The sequence below is a fragment of the Haliaeetus albicilla genome, chromosome 6 (genome assembly GCF_947461875.1).
Source record: "Haliaeetus albicilla chromosome 6, bHalAlb1.1, whole genome shotgun sequence".
NCBI lineage: Eukaryota > Metazoa > Chordata > Aves > Accipitriformes > Accipitridae > Haliaeetus > Haliaeetus albicilla.
Genome location: NC_091488.1, coordinates 5,274,472 through 5,298,700, shown reverse-complemented (window position 1 = coordinate 5,298,700; position 24,229 = coordinate 5,274,472). Strand labels below are relative to the sequence as shown.

General features: G+C 39.3%; 1 protein-coding gene across 1 annotated transcript in view; it reads right to left on the bottom strand.

Annotated features, from left to right (window-relative positions):
* Positions 1-2,709: 2,709 nt before the first annotated feature.
* Positions 2,710-24,229, bottom strand: part of IL1RAPL1 (interleukin 1 receptor accessory protein like 1) — a 728,553-nt gene continuing 707,033 nt past the window's right edge. Inside the window, exons 9-11 of the mRNA XM_069784874.1 lie at positions 20,164-20,307; positions 6,738-6,908; positions 2,710-5,425 (exon numbers count right to left, since the gene is read on the bottom strand). Of these exons, the coding sequence (XP_069640975.1) occupies positions 4,707-5,425; positions 6,738-6,908; positions 20,164-20,307 (1,034 nt within the window). The 3' untranslated portion in view covers positions 2,710-4,706. The remainder of the gene's footprint in view (positions 5,426-6,737; positions 6,909-20,163; positions 20,308-24,229) is intronic.

The window sequence follows — 24,229 nt, the reverse complement described above, 5'->3', positions numbered from 1 at the left end:
TTCTGCTCTGACTACTTCATGACTCTCTGGACTCTTGACCTTGCACCCGCAGAGCTTATTAGTCCAGAGCAAAGCTCCAACTTTGTCTTAAACAGAATTTAAACAAACAAAAAGCATAGGAAAACTCTTAATAGCTGAAGTGCTTCTATTAGTTTCTCTCCCCAGGGCAACATCTCTGAGTCCTGGAACATCAACCCAAGGCCAGCTGGAGAAGTGCGATGCTGCCAACACGTCTTCTTGGAAGGTATAGCCAGAGTCGATGGGAAATAGCCCAGCAAAATTACATCACAAATGACAGCTCAGCATCCATCCTAAATTCAGTGAATCTCAAATGAAAGACACGATAGTGTTCTCCAACCTCCACTCAGTGGGCTATTTAGGACATGAAGAGTTGTGATAATACAGAAAAAATGCAGAGGAACTTGCAGCATTCATTATATGAGACTCATGAAGTTGCTTACATTTTTTCTGATGCCAGTCATTAATCTCTCACTCAGCTGAGAAATGGGTTAAAAAAAGTGTTCTAATAACAGCAAATCAGATAAGGGGTGGGTGTGAAGGAATCTAGTTACTCTGGCCAATAAACTAAGCCTGTTACCGAGATTTTTTTAGCACTGGCAGATTTCTGCCATCCTCTGTTTCACGACAATAGAAGACACACCAAAAACTCTCTGTGCTAGACTATCAACAAGTACAAAATCATTCGGAAGCGTATCAGACATACAGGGACATATTTGTGTTGCCGATCTGTCTGGATAGGCCCCAAAAAAGCCAGTTGCTTGATGTAGGTGAGCCAGGGTACGGAGCTTTGCGTGACAAAAAAAGCCGCGATACAGTCAAAACATAGGTGTGTATTTTGACCTTTTTTTTCTCCAGTGGCCTTTATCCTATTTTTGAGCTTACTTTGCTGCGGTGATTTTTTTTTTTCTTCTTTGATTTTAATTAAACTCTCCTTAGGCTTGCTAGCTTGACATTTTCTTCTTTTTTTGTTTTCAATTTAAGAATGAAGGAAGCCTGTTTACCAGGCCAGTTTTCCCCAAATCTCACTGCTTTATCTATAATTTAAATGTGTCATTAATGCACAATATCCAAGTAAAACTTTGTGAATTTTAATCAGGCGGGTATAACAAGCTTTCCAATTATTTTGGAGCTGATTATCACCCATTATGTAACATACACATGGTTCTCACAGCTGTGCAGTAATAGAAAAATCTTAGTTTGCATCTAAGCCTAACAGTATTTAGCGCTGAAGCAGATCATATTGAAAGTGTTTGATGTTGGCTGCCAGGTGAGAACTGGGTCCCTAATAAAATGCAGAAGACATTTTGCTGCTGCTTTCCTTGCGGCCAAGATTTCAGCTTGTCACAGACTGCAAATATGAATTCCTTTGCTTTTCCAATTTTCTTCTCTCACACAAATCAATCTTATACTCATTCAACTTTATTAGCTTTACTCTCAAATCATACTGCTGCAACTGAGAACAGAATCAGACCCAGCAATGCACTTTGCCTTCAAAATAATTAGCTGCATACTGTACAGTCCCCCATTTCTGTCCAGCTATATGTGCTGTCCGGAGAACCTATATACGGAATTTCCACAGGTTGTGCAACAGAGTCTTTTAGTTTTATATCAAGGACTACCCTGATTAGAGAGAGCCTTATAAAGACAAAGCACCACACTTGGATAATTCATGTGCATAGAATCCACATACAGACCCGAAATTATTGACCAGGCAGAGTAAGTTGTTCCGATCATCACACTGTGCAGTTTTTAAAATAAAGTGCTATTTGCTTATGGCTAAACCTTATATGTGACTATTGCATGCATGCTTCAGGCTGCATTGTCAAAAACTGGAACACCTTCACCAGAAAAGGATGAGCCTAAGCACTAGGGCAATGACAGGTTTGGTTGAGGTTTTGCTTTTTTTTTTTTTTTTTCATTTTATTTTGTGTTCCAACAGAACTTTTGTCAAACATAGAGCACGTGAACACGCAACAGTTTCCTTCACTGTTCCCCACACAGAGCTGTTCGTAGAGATGGAATACTAAGGAGGAATGTTTCTAAAGCCATAGACAGCTTCTCCATTTATTTCAGGTTTCGTTTTGCGGTTTCTTTTGTTTGTTTGTTTTTCTTTTGTTTAATATTATGACAAAACATAATAAGAAAAACTTTTTTTTAAGTAGTGTGACTATCAAAGAGTATCCATCAATCCCTGAATCATGCTATTCAAAGTGCTTAAATCTACACTAAAAATAGAACAACAGAAAAGTACTCCCCATGTGGCTAGGGAAACACGTACCGATCGTCTAAATGTGACTGCGGTCAGATAGTTATAGCCTACATTTTTTCCACATCCCAGTCTTTACCCCAGGGCATGTAATGGGGAGGGAAAGGGGAAAAATAATGCATTGCTTTCAGAGGATACCAGGGTATTTGGCATCCAGGCGAATGAAGGAAAATGCCATCAGTGTCTGACAGGTGTCTGTAAGAGCAAATAAATAATAGCTTTCTTACGCTAGGAAAATAACTAAATGTGCAAAGCTCTCTTAAAATTTTATCTGGCCTGGCAGCTTCATTTCCATTTTGTGGATGTTTTGGCACATGTCCAGAGGGAGACACCGTAATAAAGAGCAGATTGTAGAAAAGGACTTGAGCAAATTGTCAGAGAAATAAACATTTTTAAGCAAATAAAAATCAGCGCACATCCCAAAGCTCTATTAGCTTGTTATGCAGATACTGAGATTTCTTGACTTTCACAACAGGAGCATAGTCATTTCCTCCCACGCTGTCAGTTCTGGATTACTCCCACAAACATCCCCCAAACTGCCGTTTAACCGCTCTCTACCCATCACTTCTCATTAAGAAGACCAAAATATTATAAGCTGTACCTTTCTCATTGTGACAATCAGGATGACCGAACCCCACACATCCATTATCATTCAGCTACCATAAAAATACCTAAAGCTAATTAATTACATAAATAGACTATAAGGTCTGTTTGCCAGGATACCTTTCTGCCAGGGTAAATCAAACCCATGACTATATGACCGTGTGCTGCAACCAGTAACTCTGCCCCAGCTCCTCTGCTTCTGCTAGAAGACACTAGCAGAGAGCTTGGCCTGAATATGTTGTAGAGCTACAGCACCGCTCCCCTCTCTTTCTAAAACCGGAAAGGACTTCTCCATTATTTAAAACATAAGTATGAGTAAGATGCTTATTTCATTTGTCTTAAAGATGCCCAGATGTAAACATAGTGTTGGGGGTTTTTTCTTCCCTGGCAGCCATGGTACACGCATTATTTGCAACTCCTCAAAGATAGAATCATACATAAAAAATAAAACTAATTTATTTATTCATTAAAGTGAATAAATTGTTTTTAATACTTCCAGGTCTGATTTAAATATTAATTTTGTATAAATAAAGTTTATTCTGAAAACAATGATATTTGTTGGTATTCATGTCATTTTTTTTCTGCCTGAGTTCTTACTGAAATCATGTTGAAATTAATAAAGTTTTACTTATTGTTACAAGCTAAAACCAAATGAAAGCAGATTTCTTAATCCTGAATATATCATTTTAAAGCAAATACAGGTTTTGGAACATTAAAATACAAGGGGACTCTGTAATCCACAGCAAAATAATGTTTTGCTCTTACTCTTTTAGAAAATAACACTTTCTGTAATACAAAGTGACAAACCATCTACAATACTGTCCTTTTATTCCCCTTTGGTTTGGAACTCATCACTGTAAATATCAGCAGGACTCTCTGCACTTCAGTGCCTATTGCCTCACTTGTCTTACTTGCCTGACGATTGCAAACGATCTTATTTGCAGGATTTTGAAAGGGGGAAAAGAAAAAGTTAAATGCTTAAAAATAAAATCCACAACCACATTAATATTTTTCCAGGAAGTGTTAAAAATAGGGTTTGCTTTTATATTTATAAAAGGGATACAATCAACTCATTCTTAAAATAATAATAATAATAAAAAAAAAACCAAACCCAAGAAAGCAAAAACCAAACCGTCTCTAGTTTCTACACACTCTGTAGTGACTACTGTGAAGCAACCGATACAGATTGGGTATATTCTGTTGTTTGACAGGTATCTACCAAGTTACATGTTAGATGATCAGACTGTAGTGTTACCCCGAACGGGGGTCATTGTAAGGGCGGGGAAGGAGCAGTGTACATTACGGGAGTAGAAACGAAACTGGAGCTCTCAGTGAGGGATGGGGTCCTTCTAAGAACAGATATTCTCCAAAAGAGGTGAACTGCAGCAGGCATGGCCTTCAGGAATCAGGCTAGGCAGGCCAACAAAATGGATGGTGCTTCTGATATCAACATAGCTTTGTCCAAGCATTCCCAAGAAAGGTTAAAACCAAACAAACCAAAAGTCTAAAACTATACTAATGAAGCAAAAAAGTTTCCTATCTATACAGCAGTCTCTTCATTTAAAAAAATGTAAATATACAAATTCCAATGACATATAAAACAAAGTCGAAAATGTGAATGGGAAGAGACATGGGTAAAACAGGAAGACTGATGCTACAAAGAAATTGCAAAAACCATATGTACAAGACCCTGTTTTTCCTCGTATGTTATCGATTGTAATGCATGTTTAACAGCAGCAGTCGAGGATGTAGTTCCAGGCACTGGACTGCAGACTCAGCTCCTACTCAAGGGGGTTGACGGCCCCTTGCATTTCGGTCACCAAATGACACTCGATATACTGGTCTCCCGTGGCAAGAGGGGCAGTATCGCACTGTTTGTGTGAGCCTCTTCGGGATTCTGCTCCCGGTTAGTTTTTGTCTGTGGCCGCTGACCGTTTATAAGTGTCATAGGGATGTTGCAGTAGGTATGCTGGTTACCTATTGAGGTAAGCGGCAGGGTGCCGGTAGGAGGTACATCGTATTCATAGCTTCGATAATAGTGTTTCTGGCGCATCTGTGAATGATATGTGTTATGAAAGGTGGAGCGCAGGTCCGGATGGGCAGTGGCAAGAGCAGTGGAGGTGGCAGCAGCCATGGAAATTGCGGAGACTGTCTGCAGTTCCCCAAAGGGCCCCTGCTCACTGACATCTAAAACCTGCTCGTGTGTGATGGGTTCAATCCTCTTAAAAGGCATTTCGTACTGTAAACGTTTCCAGAACTTGGAATTCAACTTGTTGCATTTTGGTCCATGCCATTTAATGACAGTGAGGAGCTTGATGGTATGTTTCAGGGCCTCGACCTCCTGGTAGTTCATAACTCCTCGTAGTTCACTGCATTCAATCAGTATCACTTTGATTTCGCCCGTGACTAACATGTTTCGAAGCCGCGTTTCCAGTTCAAAGATGCTCCAGCCTCTTCTTACCACGTAATTTGGAGTCATGACGATGATCAGTCGCTTGCTTTGGTCTACACATCTTGCCACGTCTTCAATGTAGGCTACAAAATAAGACAATTGCTCAAAAATCAATCTAAGAAAACACTCTGCTCCCATAGACTGGGGAGAAACAACAGAGGCAAATCCCCGCTCCCAGAAGAGCTCACTGATATATGTAAAAACATCACTTGCAGACGTGCCAGGTTTGCTTGCCAGGACATGGTCCTGGGCAACCTGCTCTAGGTGGCCCTGCCTGAACAGGGAGGTTGGACAAGACCACCTCCAGAGATCCCTTCCAACCTCAGCCATTCCGTGATCCTGCGAAACTTCTATTCCCTCATGCGCTATGGATTGTGTTTGTTTATGAGCTGTGGTTTTGTATCAATATCTGTATCTTTATTGGAACATGTGTGTCCATCACCATTTTTTTCCTTAAAGAGGCAAAGTCGCCCAGGCAGGTAACAGAGCAGCAACTGTGTGCTTCAGGGGTTCGGTCTCAAACCCAAAGGATACTCTAAGGTCTACTGTAGGATTATATTCTACTTTTCCTTTCACACCCCCACCACACACATTCACAAACCCATTGTTGCCTCCTGCAGATTAATGTTTAATTTGCTGTAGATTCAAAAAACATCCACGTGATCATTCGATGTTGTGCTTTGCCTATACCAAGCATCCTTTCTTATCTTTAGTAAAAGATACTGATCTTAGCAGCGGTCTGTATGGTTACACTGAAGTTATGAAGAATGCTAGAGCAACTTACAAAAAATCACTGTACGGAGGTTGTAATATGTGAAAGAAACATGAAAAAGATCTATTTGTACCAGCTGGAATCAATTCTAATTTTCAGTCTCTGAGAATGATCCAGTACCTCCACTACACGTTTATCAGCAGTGGACACTAGCAGAATTCACTACTTTGCTCTACTGTAGATGGTATTACTAACCCTTGCCTTAGTCCAAACACAACTTTTTCTTTCCTGTCTGAATTTCTGTAATAAATACTTAGAAACATGGCTATCTTTCCAGGTAAATTCTAAGGAACAGAAAACAAAGACCTCTGTATTCATTCCTAGATAGGCAAGCTCTCAAAAAATCTGTGAAAAAATGTTAGTCTCATTCATTTCCTCTACTTATGCGTGCCCTTTCTGCACTGTCTCACCTTCAATCGACATAAAACAAATACTAAAAAAATAATCCTCTTATCTGGCAAATACACCTGAAGTATGTTTGGTGGCTTATCTTCACCATTCTCTAAGACAAGGGAGGAAAGGTGACATTCTGAAGGAGTAGGTATAGAAACTATACTAAAACAATCACTGCAACCGCTGCATTTGCTGTTTAGGAAACACACCAGCATGAAGACTTGACTTACTTCCTGTGGGAATCAAATCTCTGTCTGGTATGAACAACTTGTATCCGTAATGCTTCTCAAGCATATCTGGTAGGATCTCAAGAGCAAATCTTTCTTCTTCTCCAGTTTCTTGATTCCACTGGTCAGGATCCACTTTGGTATAAGATAGATACGCATCATAGTCTTTGTTGTCTAAGGAAAGAGAGGAAGAAAGTAAGTTAGCTTATCCATTATTCTTGCAGATGTCCTAGATAATTCTCCAGGAATTATTTCTGGGACAATTTCCCAGGAATAGGAAATTGTTCAGATAAAATGGCAAGCCTTCACCCAATCTCCAGATATGAATCCATTCACCTTTCCTGTTTTACCTGGTAGAGGCAATCTTTATTTACACAGATGCAAGGAAGAAGGGATCCATATCCATACACTGAAGTCAGTTTGTTCATAAGCATTTGTGTAAGGCTCTGTATGAAGGAAATCCATTCGGCTGTGGGGTGACAGCTTGGGAGCACAGAAGAAAAAAGTTGCTGAAAACAATTTTAATTCTTCTCTAGCTTTCAAAGGGAAAAGAAAAACATGGAAATTTCTAAGCTAATGTGCAATTGTCTCTGTTGCATAGTAAAAACGTTTCAGTCTTGCCAGATTTTTACAATAAATTTAGGGCTTGGGGCTGGAATGTTCTAAGCATATGTGTAGCTTACTTGTAAAACTCATTAGCTTTCCAGGTCTGAAATTATTGCCAAGCTTACATCTTTGCACCATCAGCTCCTGATAATGCAGTTTAAATCTCTTGAATTCTGTGTGCTTAAATTTGCAAATTTAATGTTGCATTAATGTACATTTCGTTACTTAACAGTGTGTTATTTCATTTCAATATGAGAAATAAATGTGCCTGTTTCTTAAATGTGCTTGGTGTGCATACTTGAAAGGCTGAATTAAAAGAGCCATCATTAATTTTCATTAGGAGGTCAATAATGCCAAGTGCTCTGGAACTAATTCAGTGGAATAAGAGGTCACGTTTTGACTTTTGTTGTGAAGAAAGCAGAAAAAAATCAATGGTGAGAGTAATGAAATGTTAACATCCTTCTAACTCTCTCGACAACACTATGCACAGGCTATCGAGAATATCAATTGCTTGTAAAAGAGACTTGATTGACTACTCATCTGTGTGTCATAAGTAACGTCATATTCAGTCAATGATGACTTCAGTTATTTACTGAGCCAATCCTTTCCTCATTTTACACCTTTTTGTACTCTGGTAGCATTTTTTGGAAAAGCCTGACAAATGCAGGATAGGTGCAAAGAGTATAAATGAAATTAATGAAACATTGCTAATCTTGAATAGTCCACTTCCTCTTCCTGAGGAACCATGTATACTATGCTCATTGACATTTGCAGATGACAAAATTAAAATGGTAAAACTGTAACTACTTTCAAACTTTCCAAACCCATGAAATGACCCTGTGCTCATTCCCTCCCGTACAAAATACACTATTTGAGTATTACCTATCGGATTGTTATATCCCCAGGAAAAAAACAAACAAACAAAAAAAGCAACAACAAAAGAAAGAAAACAAAAGAAAAAGAGGTTCACTCTTCCCATTATTTTTCTTTGGAGTATTTGTGAAACCATGATCCTTAACAACAGACAAGCGCCTAATGCCTTTGACAACGCCTTGACATAACACTGAATGGATCAAGTATGAGGTAAAGGGAGATTACATAGCAGGTTTTTGCTTCTACAGTAGGACAGTGTTAACCCAGCAAGCAAGTTAACACACAGAAAGGTCAAGAGATATATGGGGAAATTGTGACAGCCGACAAAATGCTGATGGGGTAATGCCATTTTCTGCTGTCACCTTAGTAATGGTCATAACCATTGCACATGCTCGAGAGCAGTGTTGCTCTGTTGGAAGTCTTTGAGTAAAGGTGAGAATGTATCATTTCTCAAAGGGATAAATAATAAGAAATAATGCAGTGTTCGAACTGTTTTAAAGGCTCAGGGTATTGTCTGTTAAGATGGTTTGCACATTCTTATTTAGAGGGAAAATTATTCTTGCTATCCCACTGTTTTCTTGCATATGTAATTATCGCACTGATGCATTTATTTGAAATACACATTTTTCATACCATGGAGGGTCCAGAATTTCCACTGACTACAACTGCGTTACCTGGTGTTGCAGGGAACATTTATTTCCACCCTAGTCCCCTAGTTTTAACAGCATTTGAGGGGCAAAGAATGGCCAGGATCAAGGGTATGTCTACACAGATGGGTTCAGGCAATCATTAATTTATTCAAACTCCAATCCGGCAAGATATGTAGTCTGGTTTGGGAAGCTGCTAGATGCATTAGCACAGTGGTTTCCCTGAGCTATTATACTCCCCATCTGTCAAGTTTTTTAAATTTTGTTTAATGAAAAGTAAAAAGTTCAGCTTACAGCAGAATTACCTTATGTGGTAATTTTATTATTTGATGGGCTGACATACTGACATGAGCAGACAATCTGCAAAATGTGAAATGCCTGGGATACGCAGGGGATGATGACATATGCCTTTATTTTACTTCCATGATATTTATGTATTAGCCTGCTTTTAGTTAACTAAAATTATTTGGGTTACATTGCCAACTCTGTGAAACATTTTAAGAACTATAGCAGGCAGATAGCTGCGCAGCCATCAGAAGCTATCTTTTCTGTGATGTGATCAAAGAGCAATGGCATTATTTACTACTTTCTCTAATTGTTACGGATAGTCAAAAAATGTAGAATTTCAGTTGTAATGAAAAAGGTGAGAACTCATAAAATTGTTGAAATCTCCCATCTCCAGGCAAGTATTTAAACACACAGTAGGTAACGTCTCTGCATGTTGTTCTTCTCCGTTAAATGGTCTCACCTACTCCTGCTTGTAATGGGTGGGACTGATGCCTACATTCTAAAGAACATCTCTGATCTTAATTCAGGTTTTTTGACCTGCTGTCCCAATGGACTGAGAGGAAAAGACGGGAGCCTGCAGACAGCCAGATCTTACAGATGAGTCAAACTCTGGCAGCTGGGGCTCGTATCTTGCCCGACTCTTGGCCACGTCATGTGGAACCCCCTTGCTCTCGGGCTGTTTTCCATGTAAGCCTTCCTTCGAGCAACGCTTCCAGGAGTGCCCAGACTCCCAGCAAGCATGCAGGAAGTCCATCACTGCTTTTTCTTTTCTTCATCATTCACTGAAACAGGTGTTTCACCCGTGAAAATATTTGGTGGCTGCACACCTGCCTTTTCCAAGAAAAAACAATTTCACCAGAAAACTCCTGATCTGTTCCTAATCACAAATCAAGTCATAAAGGACTTGATATTACTGCTTATATTATTATGTAGTATGATAATTACAGATTTGGCTATGCAATAAGTTCAGATACTGGCTGGATCTAATATGCAGTGTCAGAAAAAAAGGGCAAAAATCTAAATTCAGAACAAACAAAGCTGGTGGCAAACTAAGCTTTTCTTTAAAATGAGAATGTCCTCATTTCCCTTCATCAGCAAACAATTAAGTCTTCTATCCAAGCATCTTCAGAATGAAAATGTGATTGATTGTTGCTTGCACTTTGGCTTTAGATATAGATTATGCCATTTCGAAGATTTATTTTTTGCCAGGCTCCTGTGCATTAGCAATAAACTGGAATATAGGTACTCACTACCTGTTTCCTCCCACACTTAGGAAGAAAAATATGTGTTAATAACCAAAGGCAGAGATGTTGATCATTTCATCTGAAACTTTTTTTTCTTTCCCATGGAGATTGAAAACAATTATCTACATATACTTTTGTACCTGAAACCAGTCCTATCCTATTAACCATTTCAGGATTCTTTTTTTAGAAACATATCAGAATAAGTTCATCCTGAATTGCCTCCAAGTATGTTGCAGAGCTGTATTATGTTACGGCTGTCCTTTAATTTAGTGAGCACAACTGGGTGTGACGTGCACTATCATGCAACAGCAATACTTTGAAACATTTTGGTGTATTAAGTTTGCTCTTCTCATTCTCTGTGAATGGACAAGTAATCCTCTCCAGTTATGTGGTGTGTAGTTGCCTTCTGCTGCCTACAGGTAGTATACAACTAGGATGGAGCTCTTCAACTCAACAGCCTCCATTTCAGTGAAGTTTTGTTGTATTCATTAATTGAAAATATTGAAACAAAAATCTAAAGCAGACCTTGCATGGCGAAATTCAGCCAGATTTGATATAAAAAAATTCTTTGTTATTGTACTGTAGACAACCGTGAGAGCATGTGGAAGCTTTGGATCAGTTAATCACAATGGGGCCAAATACAGCCCATGCTCAAGGTATGATGCATTCATTCCACAAACGTTTCAGTCAGCCCAAAACCACCAGTACTGCAAGACTGGGGTCAAAACAGACTGTGAGGTACAAACTTTGCCATATCATTTCAACTGTTCTATAGAGTTGAAAGTGAGGACACTGGGTAATGGCCATGGAGCTGTGCTCAGCCACAGATCTGATGAAATTGTTTGGATCGATCTTACGGGTAAACATTGAGGGTGAAATCCCAGCTTTATTAATAACAGACAGAAACTTTACTTCATTTAGTGGCCCAAGATTTTAGCCAAAACACCTGTTGCACCATTGCCACATGCATTTTTCAATGCTGTCCATTCCTTTTGGTACTCATCCAACCGTAGAATATATTATCATATTCCTTGTAACTTTCTACAGTGTTAATCCAGCAGAAGTGATATAAACTTCTAGGGCATGAAGTTGTAAATGCTGCTTGTTATTCCAAGGGTGTGCTCAGCAGCAGTCACTTAAAGGCTCAATGTAAGCATAAAATGAAACCCAGACTCTATACGCATCTACTTTGTCACATGCAAATGGGATCTTTGGGTAAGTAAATTGCTATCAGACATTTAAGAACTCATCTGTATGCATGCTCTTTTAACAGCTACACATGATGAAATGGTAAGCTGGTGCCTACAGAAAGATAGATGAAACTTCCTCTTCTACACGGACCAGCAAACATTCAACTCTGAATTTGTGTTACAGATGTACATGTTTTCTAATGATTTCCATGCAGTCCAAGAAGCAAGAAGTATGGGCCTTTTATTAAACCTTAAACATTGCAGATACTTCTCCTAGTGGGGGACAGAAGTATATATATGGATGAAAAATCAAAAATAAAAAAACCCCTTCATAGAGTCAGTTTTTTCTTATCAGTCATGTTCAAGCAGATGCCAAACTCTGATTTTCAGCTGGCATGATATATTTTAGCACAAGACAGATTAATAGATCAAAATAAAGAGAAATCCCACAATGTCGTCTTTCACAGTGAACCTTATCTAATGAAGCTGTAAGACCGAGACACCAGGGTCAACCTCCACCTCTGCCCATCCCGAAATCCTCCAGAGGAATTAGCAGCACCTTCAGAAACATCCAGTGCACCGAAGGCGGCTGCCTTCAACACATCTCCCATTTCTACATCAATAAGGACCTGGAGAGCTGATTGCCCTCCTTCGCCAGAGCACGTCCCAGCCTAGTAGAGACTCGCACACACGTTGCTGCAGTCTAGGAGCAATGCACTGATTTAACTGAGTTTCAGGATTTCAAGTAGGGGTCTTAGAAATGACAGACCAGATCCTCCCGTTGCTGTAGGGAGTTGAGGTCAAGCAGATGCAGGAGGATTTCTTTCCTCTTTAAAAAACGTGCTGTGTTCAGGAAAGGTTGCAAAGTACTGGGCTTTCGAAATTTCCCAGAGACCCTAGTTGCTTCAAAATTGTAATCACTATGGCATTTCATAATCTGCATTTGTTTCATTATCTGTGGGGCCACATTTAATGTACACACTGCAATAGTGTTCATCACCCTTAACGTAATAAAAAATGTAATTTAAATGCTTAGTTGAGTAAAATGCCCAAATCCTAAGTCTTTCAAAATGCTTATACTTTTCCTCACTCTATTTACTGTTGCATATGAAGCTCACCATAACATTTTCTTTTATTTTTAAATGTCAAGCCCTTTTAATGTTAATGAAAATTAAGAACTACCAACACTAGCTTTTTCTGTGGCAAAGTATTTGTTAAGTGTAGCATTCCTAATGATAGTTCATATCCTTGTGCAGAGTGGGTAATGGTGAATTGGAGGGAGGTTTTGTAAATGAAACACTGGCGAAGAGGTTAAAGAAATGTAATCAATTCTAAATAGATTCTGGGGTTTTCTCAGCATACTGCAGACCAGAAAAAAAAGGGTCCTTCATCCCTATGAGGCACATTTATAAAAATATTAATGCAATGGACATGTGGGGTTTTTTTGGGTTTTTTTCCTCCTTTTTTTCTACTTTTTTTTTTCCCCCCATTAAGCCACTTTGAACTTTGGAAGTCTAAAGAACATGAAAAAAATAAAAGAAATACCAATTTTAAACTTGATTTTATAAGAACATTTATGAAAACCCCAAGATATCAATGCTGCATTTGACATTTCTTGAAAATTAGGAGTGATTCCCAGCAGATAAAAATTCAGTCAAAAAATAATACAATGACATGATTTCAAGTGTAAAATAAATTCTCTCTGTAAGCTATATTTTCCCTGGTTTTCTATAATTACAGCTAAAGTTTGTCATTGATAGATACATAAAATAGAATATTACTTATTTAAACTGAATAACCTATTATTAAAGTTAATTTTTTCTCTTATATTTAGTCTGATTTTTTATTCCTAACTAAATGAAGAGCACATCTCAAATGTTTCTCAGTCATTCTCATTAACATGGAAGTTTAAATTTATTACTACTACTGAAGACATTCTACTTTCAATATAAAAAAACCTGATGAAGCATTAATCTTAGAAGTTGCTCTTGACAGATATGAAAACTCAGAGATCCTTATAAGAGCTTCATAATATTAAAAAATTATGAAAGTTAAAAGATGGTGATAGAAATTATTCTCTTGGTTGTTATGAATTATCTGCAGGTCAAATGCCAAACTAAGAAAAAACCATATTATTAGTAGATACTGAAAGACTGAGTGGTAACTACCTAGCTGGAGACATAGCATAGCATGGTAATTATCTATGAAAGACTGCAAGAAACTAGCTACTATTTAAAGAAGGAGAAAGCAGGAGGAGGCACTAATAAAGAGTGTCATGTAAACTCTGAAAATGGAAGAAAATATTTTTTTTTCTATACTAAAGAAATTCCTTAAATAAAAAGTGTCAAGAGGTGATGCTCTTATTATGGTCCTAATTCAACAAAGCAACTAGCTCTAGCTACCTGTATAAAATACATGCTTAATTTTATCTATATTCCTTAGCTCTGTTGATCTCAGTGACAGTACTGGTATCTTATGATTGGGTTAAGTATTTTGGAGCTAAGACAGCCTTGATCTAGGCAAAAGGAGTAAAAAGTTAAGTAAATCAGTATAAGTATAAAAAAAACCTCAAGGAAGAAATGGCTTGGAAACAGACTTTCAATCTAAGATTCTTGAAATCAGATGCCAATATGCTGTGTTCATCTCACCTACCTCCAAAATCTACAATGTTCTTTGGCCTTTGATAAAAAACCTTCAAAGCTCAGAACCATTTGACAGAGCTGCTGGTTGAGGAACAGGAGATATCTCAGTCTTCACTGATTTATATATGGTAGTCTTTTTTTTTTTTTCCTACTTTACATCTGGACTTTCTAACCTATAACAATCTTCTAGTTTGGAGTCTAAAGATGTTCCTGGTGATATTGTTATTTTATTTTGTAATACATATATATATTACACATGTACTTTAGATGCTATAAAATAGGAGGAGAGAAAAAAGCAGTTATTTTTCTTTCAATTAGTAAGTTTCAAGGAAAGAATCTAGAAAATCCTATATTCAGTGGAGACATAAATTGAGATCTTACTGTTTGAATTGCATTTCAGATGTAAATAAATAACATAAACAAGAAGTTAAGAGAAGCAGTACTTTAACAATAAAATTGTAATTAAATAAGAGGAAAAACCCTTTTTGTAAGCAGTAATATTTAGAAAGATGAAAGCTGCATTTTTCTAAAGGTGATTTTAATAGAATTTGAAATTGATATTCATGGAGCAGGATTTCTTATTGCCACAATTTGCCAATAGCCAATAAGAATACATACGCAGTGGTGAGGCTGCTATTGCAAACTTATTCTACAGGTCCCCAGGGAAGATTCTGTAATTGCAAAGTCACTAACTTCAGCAGTAATTTCAGCCTAGCTATACCTGCATAGCATAATCATTAACACAAGTGCTTTGGCGGTGCCTAAACTGTTGGTAGAAGTTATATTTGAAAGTTAGCAACTAAGTCACACTGAAACATTAAGAATCTCAAAGCGTTGCCTTTCCTTGCTGCATAAGAGGTTTACTGGAATGAAACCCAGGAAACCACTAAGAAGTGTATCTTACCTGCTCTTGTCTTGTACCGTTAACAAGATATTATCTGGGCAATCCCATAGGTCTCTCCATGAACCCTGCTAGTCTTTTGCAGCTAAATAACAGTAAGGACAAAAATCATGATTACCTAAGGACTCCCAGGTGCAACAGAGACTTCAAGGCAGAAATGGTTTCATCAGCCTCCTAATTTGAGCATTGATTTGCTTCCCCTCCGCGAGCAGTAGAAACTCATCTCTTAAGAAAGTGCAACCAGCACAGCCAAGAAACAGCCACTATCGATGTCATGTACCGAATCCAAACAAGATTTCCTGAATTTAGAGAGCTCAGCAGTGACACATTTTAAGCACGTTAGGAGCGCTTTTTTTGCAATGCAGGAAAAACAAACCAACAAAAAGCAGCAACGTGCAGAACTGAAAGTGAACTTTCAGAGTTCAAGTGAAAGTTCAGAGGAACTCACCAGCCCTGGCTCCCAGGTGCCTTAGAATCATAGAATCATAGAATCACTTAGGTTGGAAAAGACCTTCAAGATCATCCAGTCCAACCATCAGGAAAGGAAAGCTGAGAATAAGACCGGGGACACAGCAGAGAGCTCCTGTCCACTGTTGTAGAAAGAGCTGATGGGACCTAAAGGCACCAAGGGTCATCGTGACAGTCATCATATTAGCTGCTAAGCAAAGCTCTCACTTTCTAGTTATCAGCTACCTAGGGTTTTTTTGGTTTTGAGCCTAAAGCTTGACTTCTTGGCAGCCTAGCTGTGAGAAATGATATTTATGTAAATTTCATTAGAAAACTATTTACAGCACATTTGTTCAGACTTTCTCTTTAATTGTGACTTTTTTATTCTTATCAATTTTAATGCCAGCCTCTTAATGTAGAATTTCTTCTTTTTTATGACAGTGTTCACCCCTTGGTTATTAATTCCTTCATACAAAAACTTCCACGAATTTAAATGGTCACTAATGTACCCAGGTAATGGTAGGGGCTGGTGCCTGCAGACTGTTCCTGCTGCTAACTGTACCATATGGTCTTTTCTGTGAAACTGGAATCTGGAATGCAAACGCAATAAATATGTTCCTGGTTTTGAGTAATTTTGCCTATCTGACCGTGTCCAGTGGTTTTCAGCCTGTCAGCCGTAGACTTCTAGATTTATCCTTACTATACCTTAAAGCTGGAAACTCTCAGGTCTTGAAATGGCAAGAAAAAGTTGAAAATAGCCGTTTTGATGACTTTGAGCCTCCTGTCCACTTCAAAGCACCATCATAAATGGTGGTGCTTAGGCAGTGGTCGCACTCCCCTCTCCACCCTCGCTGTGTCTGCCGGGGCTTTCATGCCTGGGGACTGATCCTTGCACAATTTGATGAGCAGGAGCAGTTTCACAAAGGAGAAAGTTGTCCCAGGTAAAATCCTGGGAAAATTTCCGTAGATTTTAGGGGGCCTGGAAGTCAGCTCGTATGTAGGCAAAGAACGGTTTTTTGTTTTTTGGTTTTTTTTTTACAGCGGTATTATCTCTTCTGCTACAAGTAACCTTCCAAGGTCACAGAGTGCAAGGTAGAAAGAAGTCAGAGCATGTATTGATCACAGGTACTTGTAAATATTTACTTGCATTTTTACTCTTCTCTGTTAGTTAAAGTACGATAGTTTGTAGATCAAGCCATTTAAAAACTGGGAAAAGCAGCAAGGGAAGATCCTTGGGAAAAAAAACCAACATAAAAAGTAACTGCTAAAACACTCAGAGGATGATCACGGTATAAAATTTCTTGTGTTGGAGCTCAATTACAGCAAAATAGAAGAAATCATCACTTCTAAAAGTGGTTTTCACTAATAATGTGTTAGTTCTTAAAGTGCACTTTATGGACAAGGCTTTTTAAAATAAGCTTTTAAGTTTAGAGCTGCAAATCTGAAAAGATTGCCTGACGTTTAACAACGATCAGCCCTAAGAAGTTCCGAGTGAAGCATCTATTTCTGAAGATGTTGTTGTTTTCAGAATGCTACTGGACATTTCTTTGCATACCACTCCAAGGTATCACCTTCATCATGTATGCGGGGAGATCTTGAACTGAAATTCTCCACTTAAATTTGGGAGTTTCCGACCACCAAACCGGTAGGGGTGAGGAAGCCTCACCAAACCCGCGGGGGAGGAAGCTACTGCTTTGCCAAGGGTCAGAGTGTTTTTCTCGCCGCTGTGCTCCAGCTCCCGGGGGGATCTGTCAGACGTTCCCAGTGAGGTCCCCCGACTAAACACCGGCACGTTGCGATGCTCCACACCGACGGACACAACAGGGTGTCTGTCACGCAGTCCCCCGGTGTGGAGTCAGCGCAGAGTGGAAGGAAAAGCGATAAGACAGGAGCTGGATTTGATTTTATCCCAATTTAGTAGGAAAGGCAGGGAATCAACCATGAAAACAAAAAAGGGGGCTTCGATGCCCGTTCCCAGGAGACAATAAAGGCAAGACTGAGCTAAAGTGTTTGCAGGAGAGAGAAAAGACCAGAAGGAGAGTGTAGTCCCCAGAAGGAGAGAGAAGATGGGAAATTCAAAGCTGCAAGTTAGAGAAATGAGGAATCAGCAGCTGCGATCCCTTGCTTAATCTGCAGTACCCCTACAGATAGTAATAAATTAAGTTGCATTAGCTGTAAGGGTTAAACATTTTGTTTTCAACTATTTTTCACAATTTACCCATACCTCCCACAGAAATGCATAAGCTGGCCTCAGAAAACTGATGTGTCTAAGGCTTGGGAAAGGAAAGAGGAATTGTGATGAGATTTGACATCCTGAAGGGCTTGTTCTCTGATCAGGGAAGAAATGAAGCCGTGCATTTTAAAAGAGATTTTCAACTGAAAATTTTAATTGGACCTCACTTCTAAAGTGTTTCGAATCCTCTCTGGGTACAATATAGTGCACACAAAAAAAAAAAGCCTGTGATATTTTGATGTTTGCTTATCTACATGCTGTCCCGAAGTATGACAGAACATGGTATAAATTATGAATAGCACGTGGGCGCTCTGCTGTTGCACTGCAGGAGATGCGGTTAGAAGAAGATTTTTAGAGCTCAGCATTTCGAGTCTGTCAGTAACAAACTAAGCCAAAGGAAAGGATCTGAATGTATGTCTGCAATTTTTTTCTGCACAAGGCGTGGCTTGGTCTTCTGGGGGGGGCATTTTGTCTCTGTCCTTGCTTTTGCAATAGTGTAAGTGAAAGAGAGTAAAAAGCCCAACTGCAATAACTTCTTTGGCACAATGGGGTTTATGCATGTTGCTAGTACATTGAACACAGTAGGAGCTACAGGTTGCTGTTAGGAATCTCCAAGTAGTATTTTTCTTCTTATATTGCTGCGGTTAAGCACCCAATCTATCAGTGCTTGCATTGATCATCTAAGGAGAATCCCTGCTTTATCTCCTTTAACAATGATCTTTGCTCAGAAGGATAAACTGAATGGATATTGATTTTCCTCCTTTTGAATCCCAGAACAGTATCCTTTAGAGGTCACTTTTGTGTTGTTTAAAACGTGTGATTAAAGTATTGTTGTTCCCAGGTGACCAGTGTTGGGGATGGGAGGAGAGAGAGGCAAGCACGTAGCACCTGGTAGAGCAAGTTTGCAAATGAATTGGAATCTTTTGAGATAACAATAAATGACAGCTGTAAAAGTAAGAATTACTGATACTGAGAGAGAAAACATTAAATTGCATCTATTTAAACAATTATTAATTAAACTGTCTATTTCTACGTAATATAATATGACTATTAAGAAATTCACAGAATTCATACAAGTAAGCATGCCCCTTTAAACTGGGGGCTGCTTTGTGGAGAAGAGACAATCTCAGCTCCTGAAAAAAAAGGTGTCTGCCAAAATCCGCCATGAATCACAGTCCATCTGGGCCTCAGTTTCCTCCTCTGTAAAATAAGTAGAATAACCTGATTTTTCCCCCCCACTGAGCTGCTATATTAATGCATCCTTCTTGTAAATCCAGTAGAAGGATACAAAATGTTCTAAGGTTCTTGGGCTTGTTGTTCTGAGCATCTTCTATTTTGAATCCTTGTGCATTTTTAGATGGGAGGCAGAAGTGGGTCATTCCCTAGTGATCGTATTATGGAAATCTTTCCTTTATATAAGGACCTCTAATTCTTCTCACTTATCGGTGAGAGATTTGGCCAGCGCTTGTTTATCAGTACGTATTTATTTTAATATGTCACAGTGGCTTCTGCCCATAGGCTATTACCTTGAACTGTAAAATAACTTTTATTAGTCTTTCAGTAAAAAAGAAGGTCCTGTGACCAAAGACGTAGTGGTAGCACAAAACATCAGGAACTCTGACCCAAGAAACCAAACCAAATTAATCAGAGCCTGCAGCTCAACCCAGTTCACTGTTCAACAGCAGTTTTGATTAGTAGGGCTAGAGGCAAAGATCACCTTTTTCTTCGGTGCTTAAAAAGAGAAGGAAAGAAAATGCACGTATACTTTTGACACAAGCCGGTGCATACGTTGCGGATTACTTTTGTTTAGGCTGGGTGTCCTTGAATCACCGAACAACTTTAATGACCATTAGCCGCTCTCTCAGTGATTAAGTAAATGAACTCAAGAAAATGAACTGCTGGGTACAGTCCCAAACACTCGGTACAGTTTATTGAAAGTGATCAGTTTAAACAAGCAGTAAATTGAGATTCACTTCAACCTCTACCTATTCGGCGAGTACAATTAGGGAAGACAATCCCTAGCTTATGGAGAAGTGAAGCTGGCTTTCGGTACTGACAGAAAGTGAAAATCTTTAATGCGTCAGAGTTGCTAATCTACATTCAGTGTCGGGAATAAAAATCTAAAAGACATGGGTGTCTTCTGGAGCTCCAGAGAGCAGCGCGTACATCAGCTCAGCAACCACTGCTGCTAATGTGCTGTATGAGGAATGCATATTCAAGTCAGTGCCTAATGCAGTGAGAAATAAAAATTGCAGTTGTTAACGCATCTTGAACTGAAATGAAATTTGGGCCTTGGTGGAGAGAAATAAAAGACAGGCATACTTAGAAAGTAGGAAACGTACTAAGAAGCTGCCTTACCTCCATCTAGTTCTTCAGCTCCAAAATGATTCCTGTAGAAGAGCATAATCTCTATCTTGTAACACTTGTAGATAGTCACTAAACAAACAAGCAGCAGCAGAATAGCACCAAGCCCACCAGCAAGCTCAACTGTGTACATCAGCTCTGCAAAGAATTACAAAACGCAATAATAACCACATTCCAAACCAGAGAAAGATTAGCAGCAGACCTCGCACTTATGTTAATCATTAAAATAAAATAATGAATGATGGGCTATTTATGTATTTTGTGATAGGGCCCTTGAAGAAATACCTAACTAATAGAATTTTTTTCCCTTTATTAAACTACTTTTTCCTCTGGTACACCATCTGAATTGCTCATTTAAGAAAACAACAATTGCTGGGGATGTGTGTGTGTGTGAGAGAGTATGTTCATATATATAAGAGGTATTTGATAACTCTCTGCCTTCACGCTCTCCGTAGATAGATCACAGTTTGCTTTACACAGATAAATGTTGACATTCTACTTACAATGAAAGCAGAGGTGACTGTTCCTTTTTTGGGGACTATAATGCAAACACAGCTCCTCCCTTATTCCACATAAAAATAAGAAGAGTTTCAGTCTATGTGATAAGATTACACTAAGGATTTGATTTTTTTTTTTTTTTCAAAATAAAATAAATTTAAAAAACCCCACAACACAAAAACTTGAAAGATGTGAAGACAGATTATCCCAGGAGCCCCACAGCCTCACATCTCAGTTGCGTGTTAATATCTTTGACAGAGTTTCCCGACGATCCGCAGTTCATCTTTATTCTCCCCTTTCGCCCAGTGGGGTTGGCTTATACGTAGTCACAGCAAACCATCCCAATTTGTCCGTTCTGACATTCCCAGTCAGACCGTGCCCCGCTGGTGTCTTTGCTGCACTCTGCCACTGGAGACTCACATGATGGATTGAGCTCGTTGCCAAGTAGCTCTGGTCCTGAGGACGGGGGACTCTGGTCACATATGGCCACAACTGTCTACTACCAGTAGTATCCTCAGTGGGGCCACTTACCAGTGCACAAGCAATATGCCACCGTGGACTTTCACCTCCCTCAGTCTTAACCATTGCACGCTCATAGAGGCTCACACAGCTACGTGGCATCCATTTTGTTGTTACTTTTCATTTGCTTATTGACTGAAAACTGGCGATGTTAAAAAAGGAGGGTGGGAGGAGGAAGAACGTTACTAACAATTTTTAATCTGAAATGAGTAATAGATGGCAAATCTGAAGACCACCCATACTTTTCCAATATCACTCGGTTTTGAGGAACTCCAGGAAATCAGACCTTGGAAATCTAAGATATACAGTTTGCTTCATAAAAATCTGTGCCAGAGAAAGCTCAGTTCCGTCTTATTTTCACAGTATGCTCTTCCAGTGGGCAGCTTCTGTCTGAGTGAAGCAGGGTAGCCCTGAAGTAACCTTTTTTTGTGTGTGGTTATGCAGATATGGCACTCCAGCACAATACAATTCAATTAGAGAAAAAAAAGGTTAGAGGAAAAAGTGACAATTCCATTTATTTTGACTGCATCTACTGAGAATCACACACTTTTTTTATTATTTTGAGGCAACTGTAAGAAGATTTCATTGCTCTCTAGAAGACACTAAAAATGTAATAAAATAAAATAAAAAGGCATTTATATTCCATGTCATTCTCTCCAAAACTGTGCTGGAAACTCCTTTGTGTTAGATATTTTTAAGACCGACATGGTTATTTCAGACTTTCAATACTTTTCTGCTCCAGAGAGGGGAATGTTATTAAAAACACCCAACAAAAAATTGTTTGCATAGACAAGTAATACAGTATTTTAGAATATAAATGGAAATGGAAATTACTCTGCACTGGCTTACTATACCCTGTTTATCATTTTGTACTACAGGTGATGCAGCTGTTCAATGGTAACTAGAAGAAAGGCTTTAATATTTCGGGTTGCTAGGCACAAAATACTCTATTTATGTGCCTGCTGTTATGACTCATTAAAGGCAAGGGAAAACTTTACAACTGGAAAACAAAAGTTTTTCCTAAATTAATGATTTTGAGATTAAATGGAATAAATAACTGCAGGTAGTCATCTGTTCTCTGTCACTGTGCATGAAATCAGACTGCACTGCATCACTTTTGCCAACAGAGTCCCCCTTAGTTATCTTTTTCCCCGTAAAATAATTCAAGATCATGCCTATATTTTTACTTCAGTAAAGTCTATTCAAACACATGTGAAACTGTCCTAAACTAGGCAATCAAAGCAAACAACAAAATTCCCTAAGTCACCCTGTAACATACCAGAAATTACCTTTTCCTGTGCTGCCGCTGAGCCCATCCTCATCACTTACGAGCACAAGGATAAGGTGGTTCTTTCTTAAACAGATTTGTTTGCAAATTAAGCTTCATGCTCTATCCATCTAGCATGGCAAGCTTGTATTTTCCTCTGTGCTGGACAACATCTATCAGCACACGTTCGCTCCCTGCCTTGGGTGTTATTTGTCAGGGTTCAGAGGCAGAGAGGAGCACTGATTAGCTTGGCAGACCGCTCCATCCTCACGCCCAGCCCTGCAAAAACCCGAGCTAACCCCCAAAGTGCTGGAAGAGGGACAGGCACATCTGTGCAGCGCGGTGGAAGGCGGGACGGATTGGTCCGGGCACCGTGCCACACCAAGTTGATGCCTTTCAGGCCTTTGGGTTCGTGTTTTTGCAGGACGCCAACCCGTGCCCCGGGGGAGGGAGCGCTGGCTGGCTTCGAGCTGCCGCCGGGATTTTACGAACGGCGTGACCCTGTCTTGCGCTCAACTGAAGGCGCGAGGAGCGGAAGGCTCGGTCCTGCCTCCGCTGTCGGCCCCTTGGGTGACCGAAGCCGTTTCACATCTCCGAGCCTCGTTTTTTTCCCAGTGTGAACTGGGGAGGGTGCTTCTGCCTCCTTCGTAGGAGAGGTTACTGCTGGAAGGTGCTCTGCGAACGCCGAGGGCGTTGGTGATGGGTTTGTCAACAAGGACGTGGCGACTGTCAAAGCTAAGTTAAAGCGTAACAACAAGGTTAGAGTGTAAGGTTGCCTTCACAATAACAATTGTTTCCGCTGCTTTATTCTGCCCTTTGCATTGCGATTTGAGCACAGTTGCTGCAGCAGGCGTTACGCTCCCTTTGAAGTGTGATCTGGTTTTCCTGCTGAAACTCAAGTTTCCTGTAGCGGCTACACGCTAAAAAGATTCCATTTCAGCAGAATTCCACATCAGAGGGGAGAGACGAAAAGTGCAAGCCTTTTAAAATCTATTTAGCCTCTGTGTTACGTTGCTCAAATTACAGACCTGGCCCTCCTTAAGGAGCTGAGACTGAATGTGGAAAATAGTAGAGGAAAATTACTCGGCTAACCCTTAGGGGGACAGGCGTTCTGTTAAACACAACAAATGAGCGAGTGCCAGGGAGTTACATCCAGAAGCACAGCAATCATTTAGTTACAGGCAATTAACAATAGTCCTCCAGTAGCACAGGAACAGTTCTACTCCAAGGGAAAGCACATTGATTACTGCAGCAGTAGTAGATTGGTTTCTGAATAAATAGCTTCAATTTAAAACAAGATTTGTTACAAGCATTTTGACCAATGGCTACAAATTTTTTTCCTTATCAGGAGGCTTTGGCCAAGCAACCCAGTGAGAGAGATGGCTAATTAAAACAAAGTACTCGTCCTCTCCAAATATCGGGCACGATACGGCTGGTAATAAACACACTCATTTTATACCGATTCTGTCCTAATTATAGGCACATTTGTAGGAGAGATCTTTGATCTTCACCTGGCTTTAATATTTGATAAACTTCCTTTCACTGTGTCATGCAGGTAATTCACTCATCGTAGCTGGAGTTGTAACAAGAAAGTAAATAGAAGGGTGCCTCCAAAGATTCCTGTCTTTTGACATATACGACATGCTTCAGGGACTTTACATTTAATGATCTGTGATAATTTAAAATTAATCTTATTCTATTCATTAGTCCACATACAGCTGAGCTACTAAGAAAAATAATTATATTTCAAACATTCTTTTCTTGTGATTTATAACT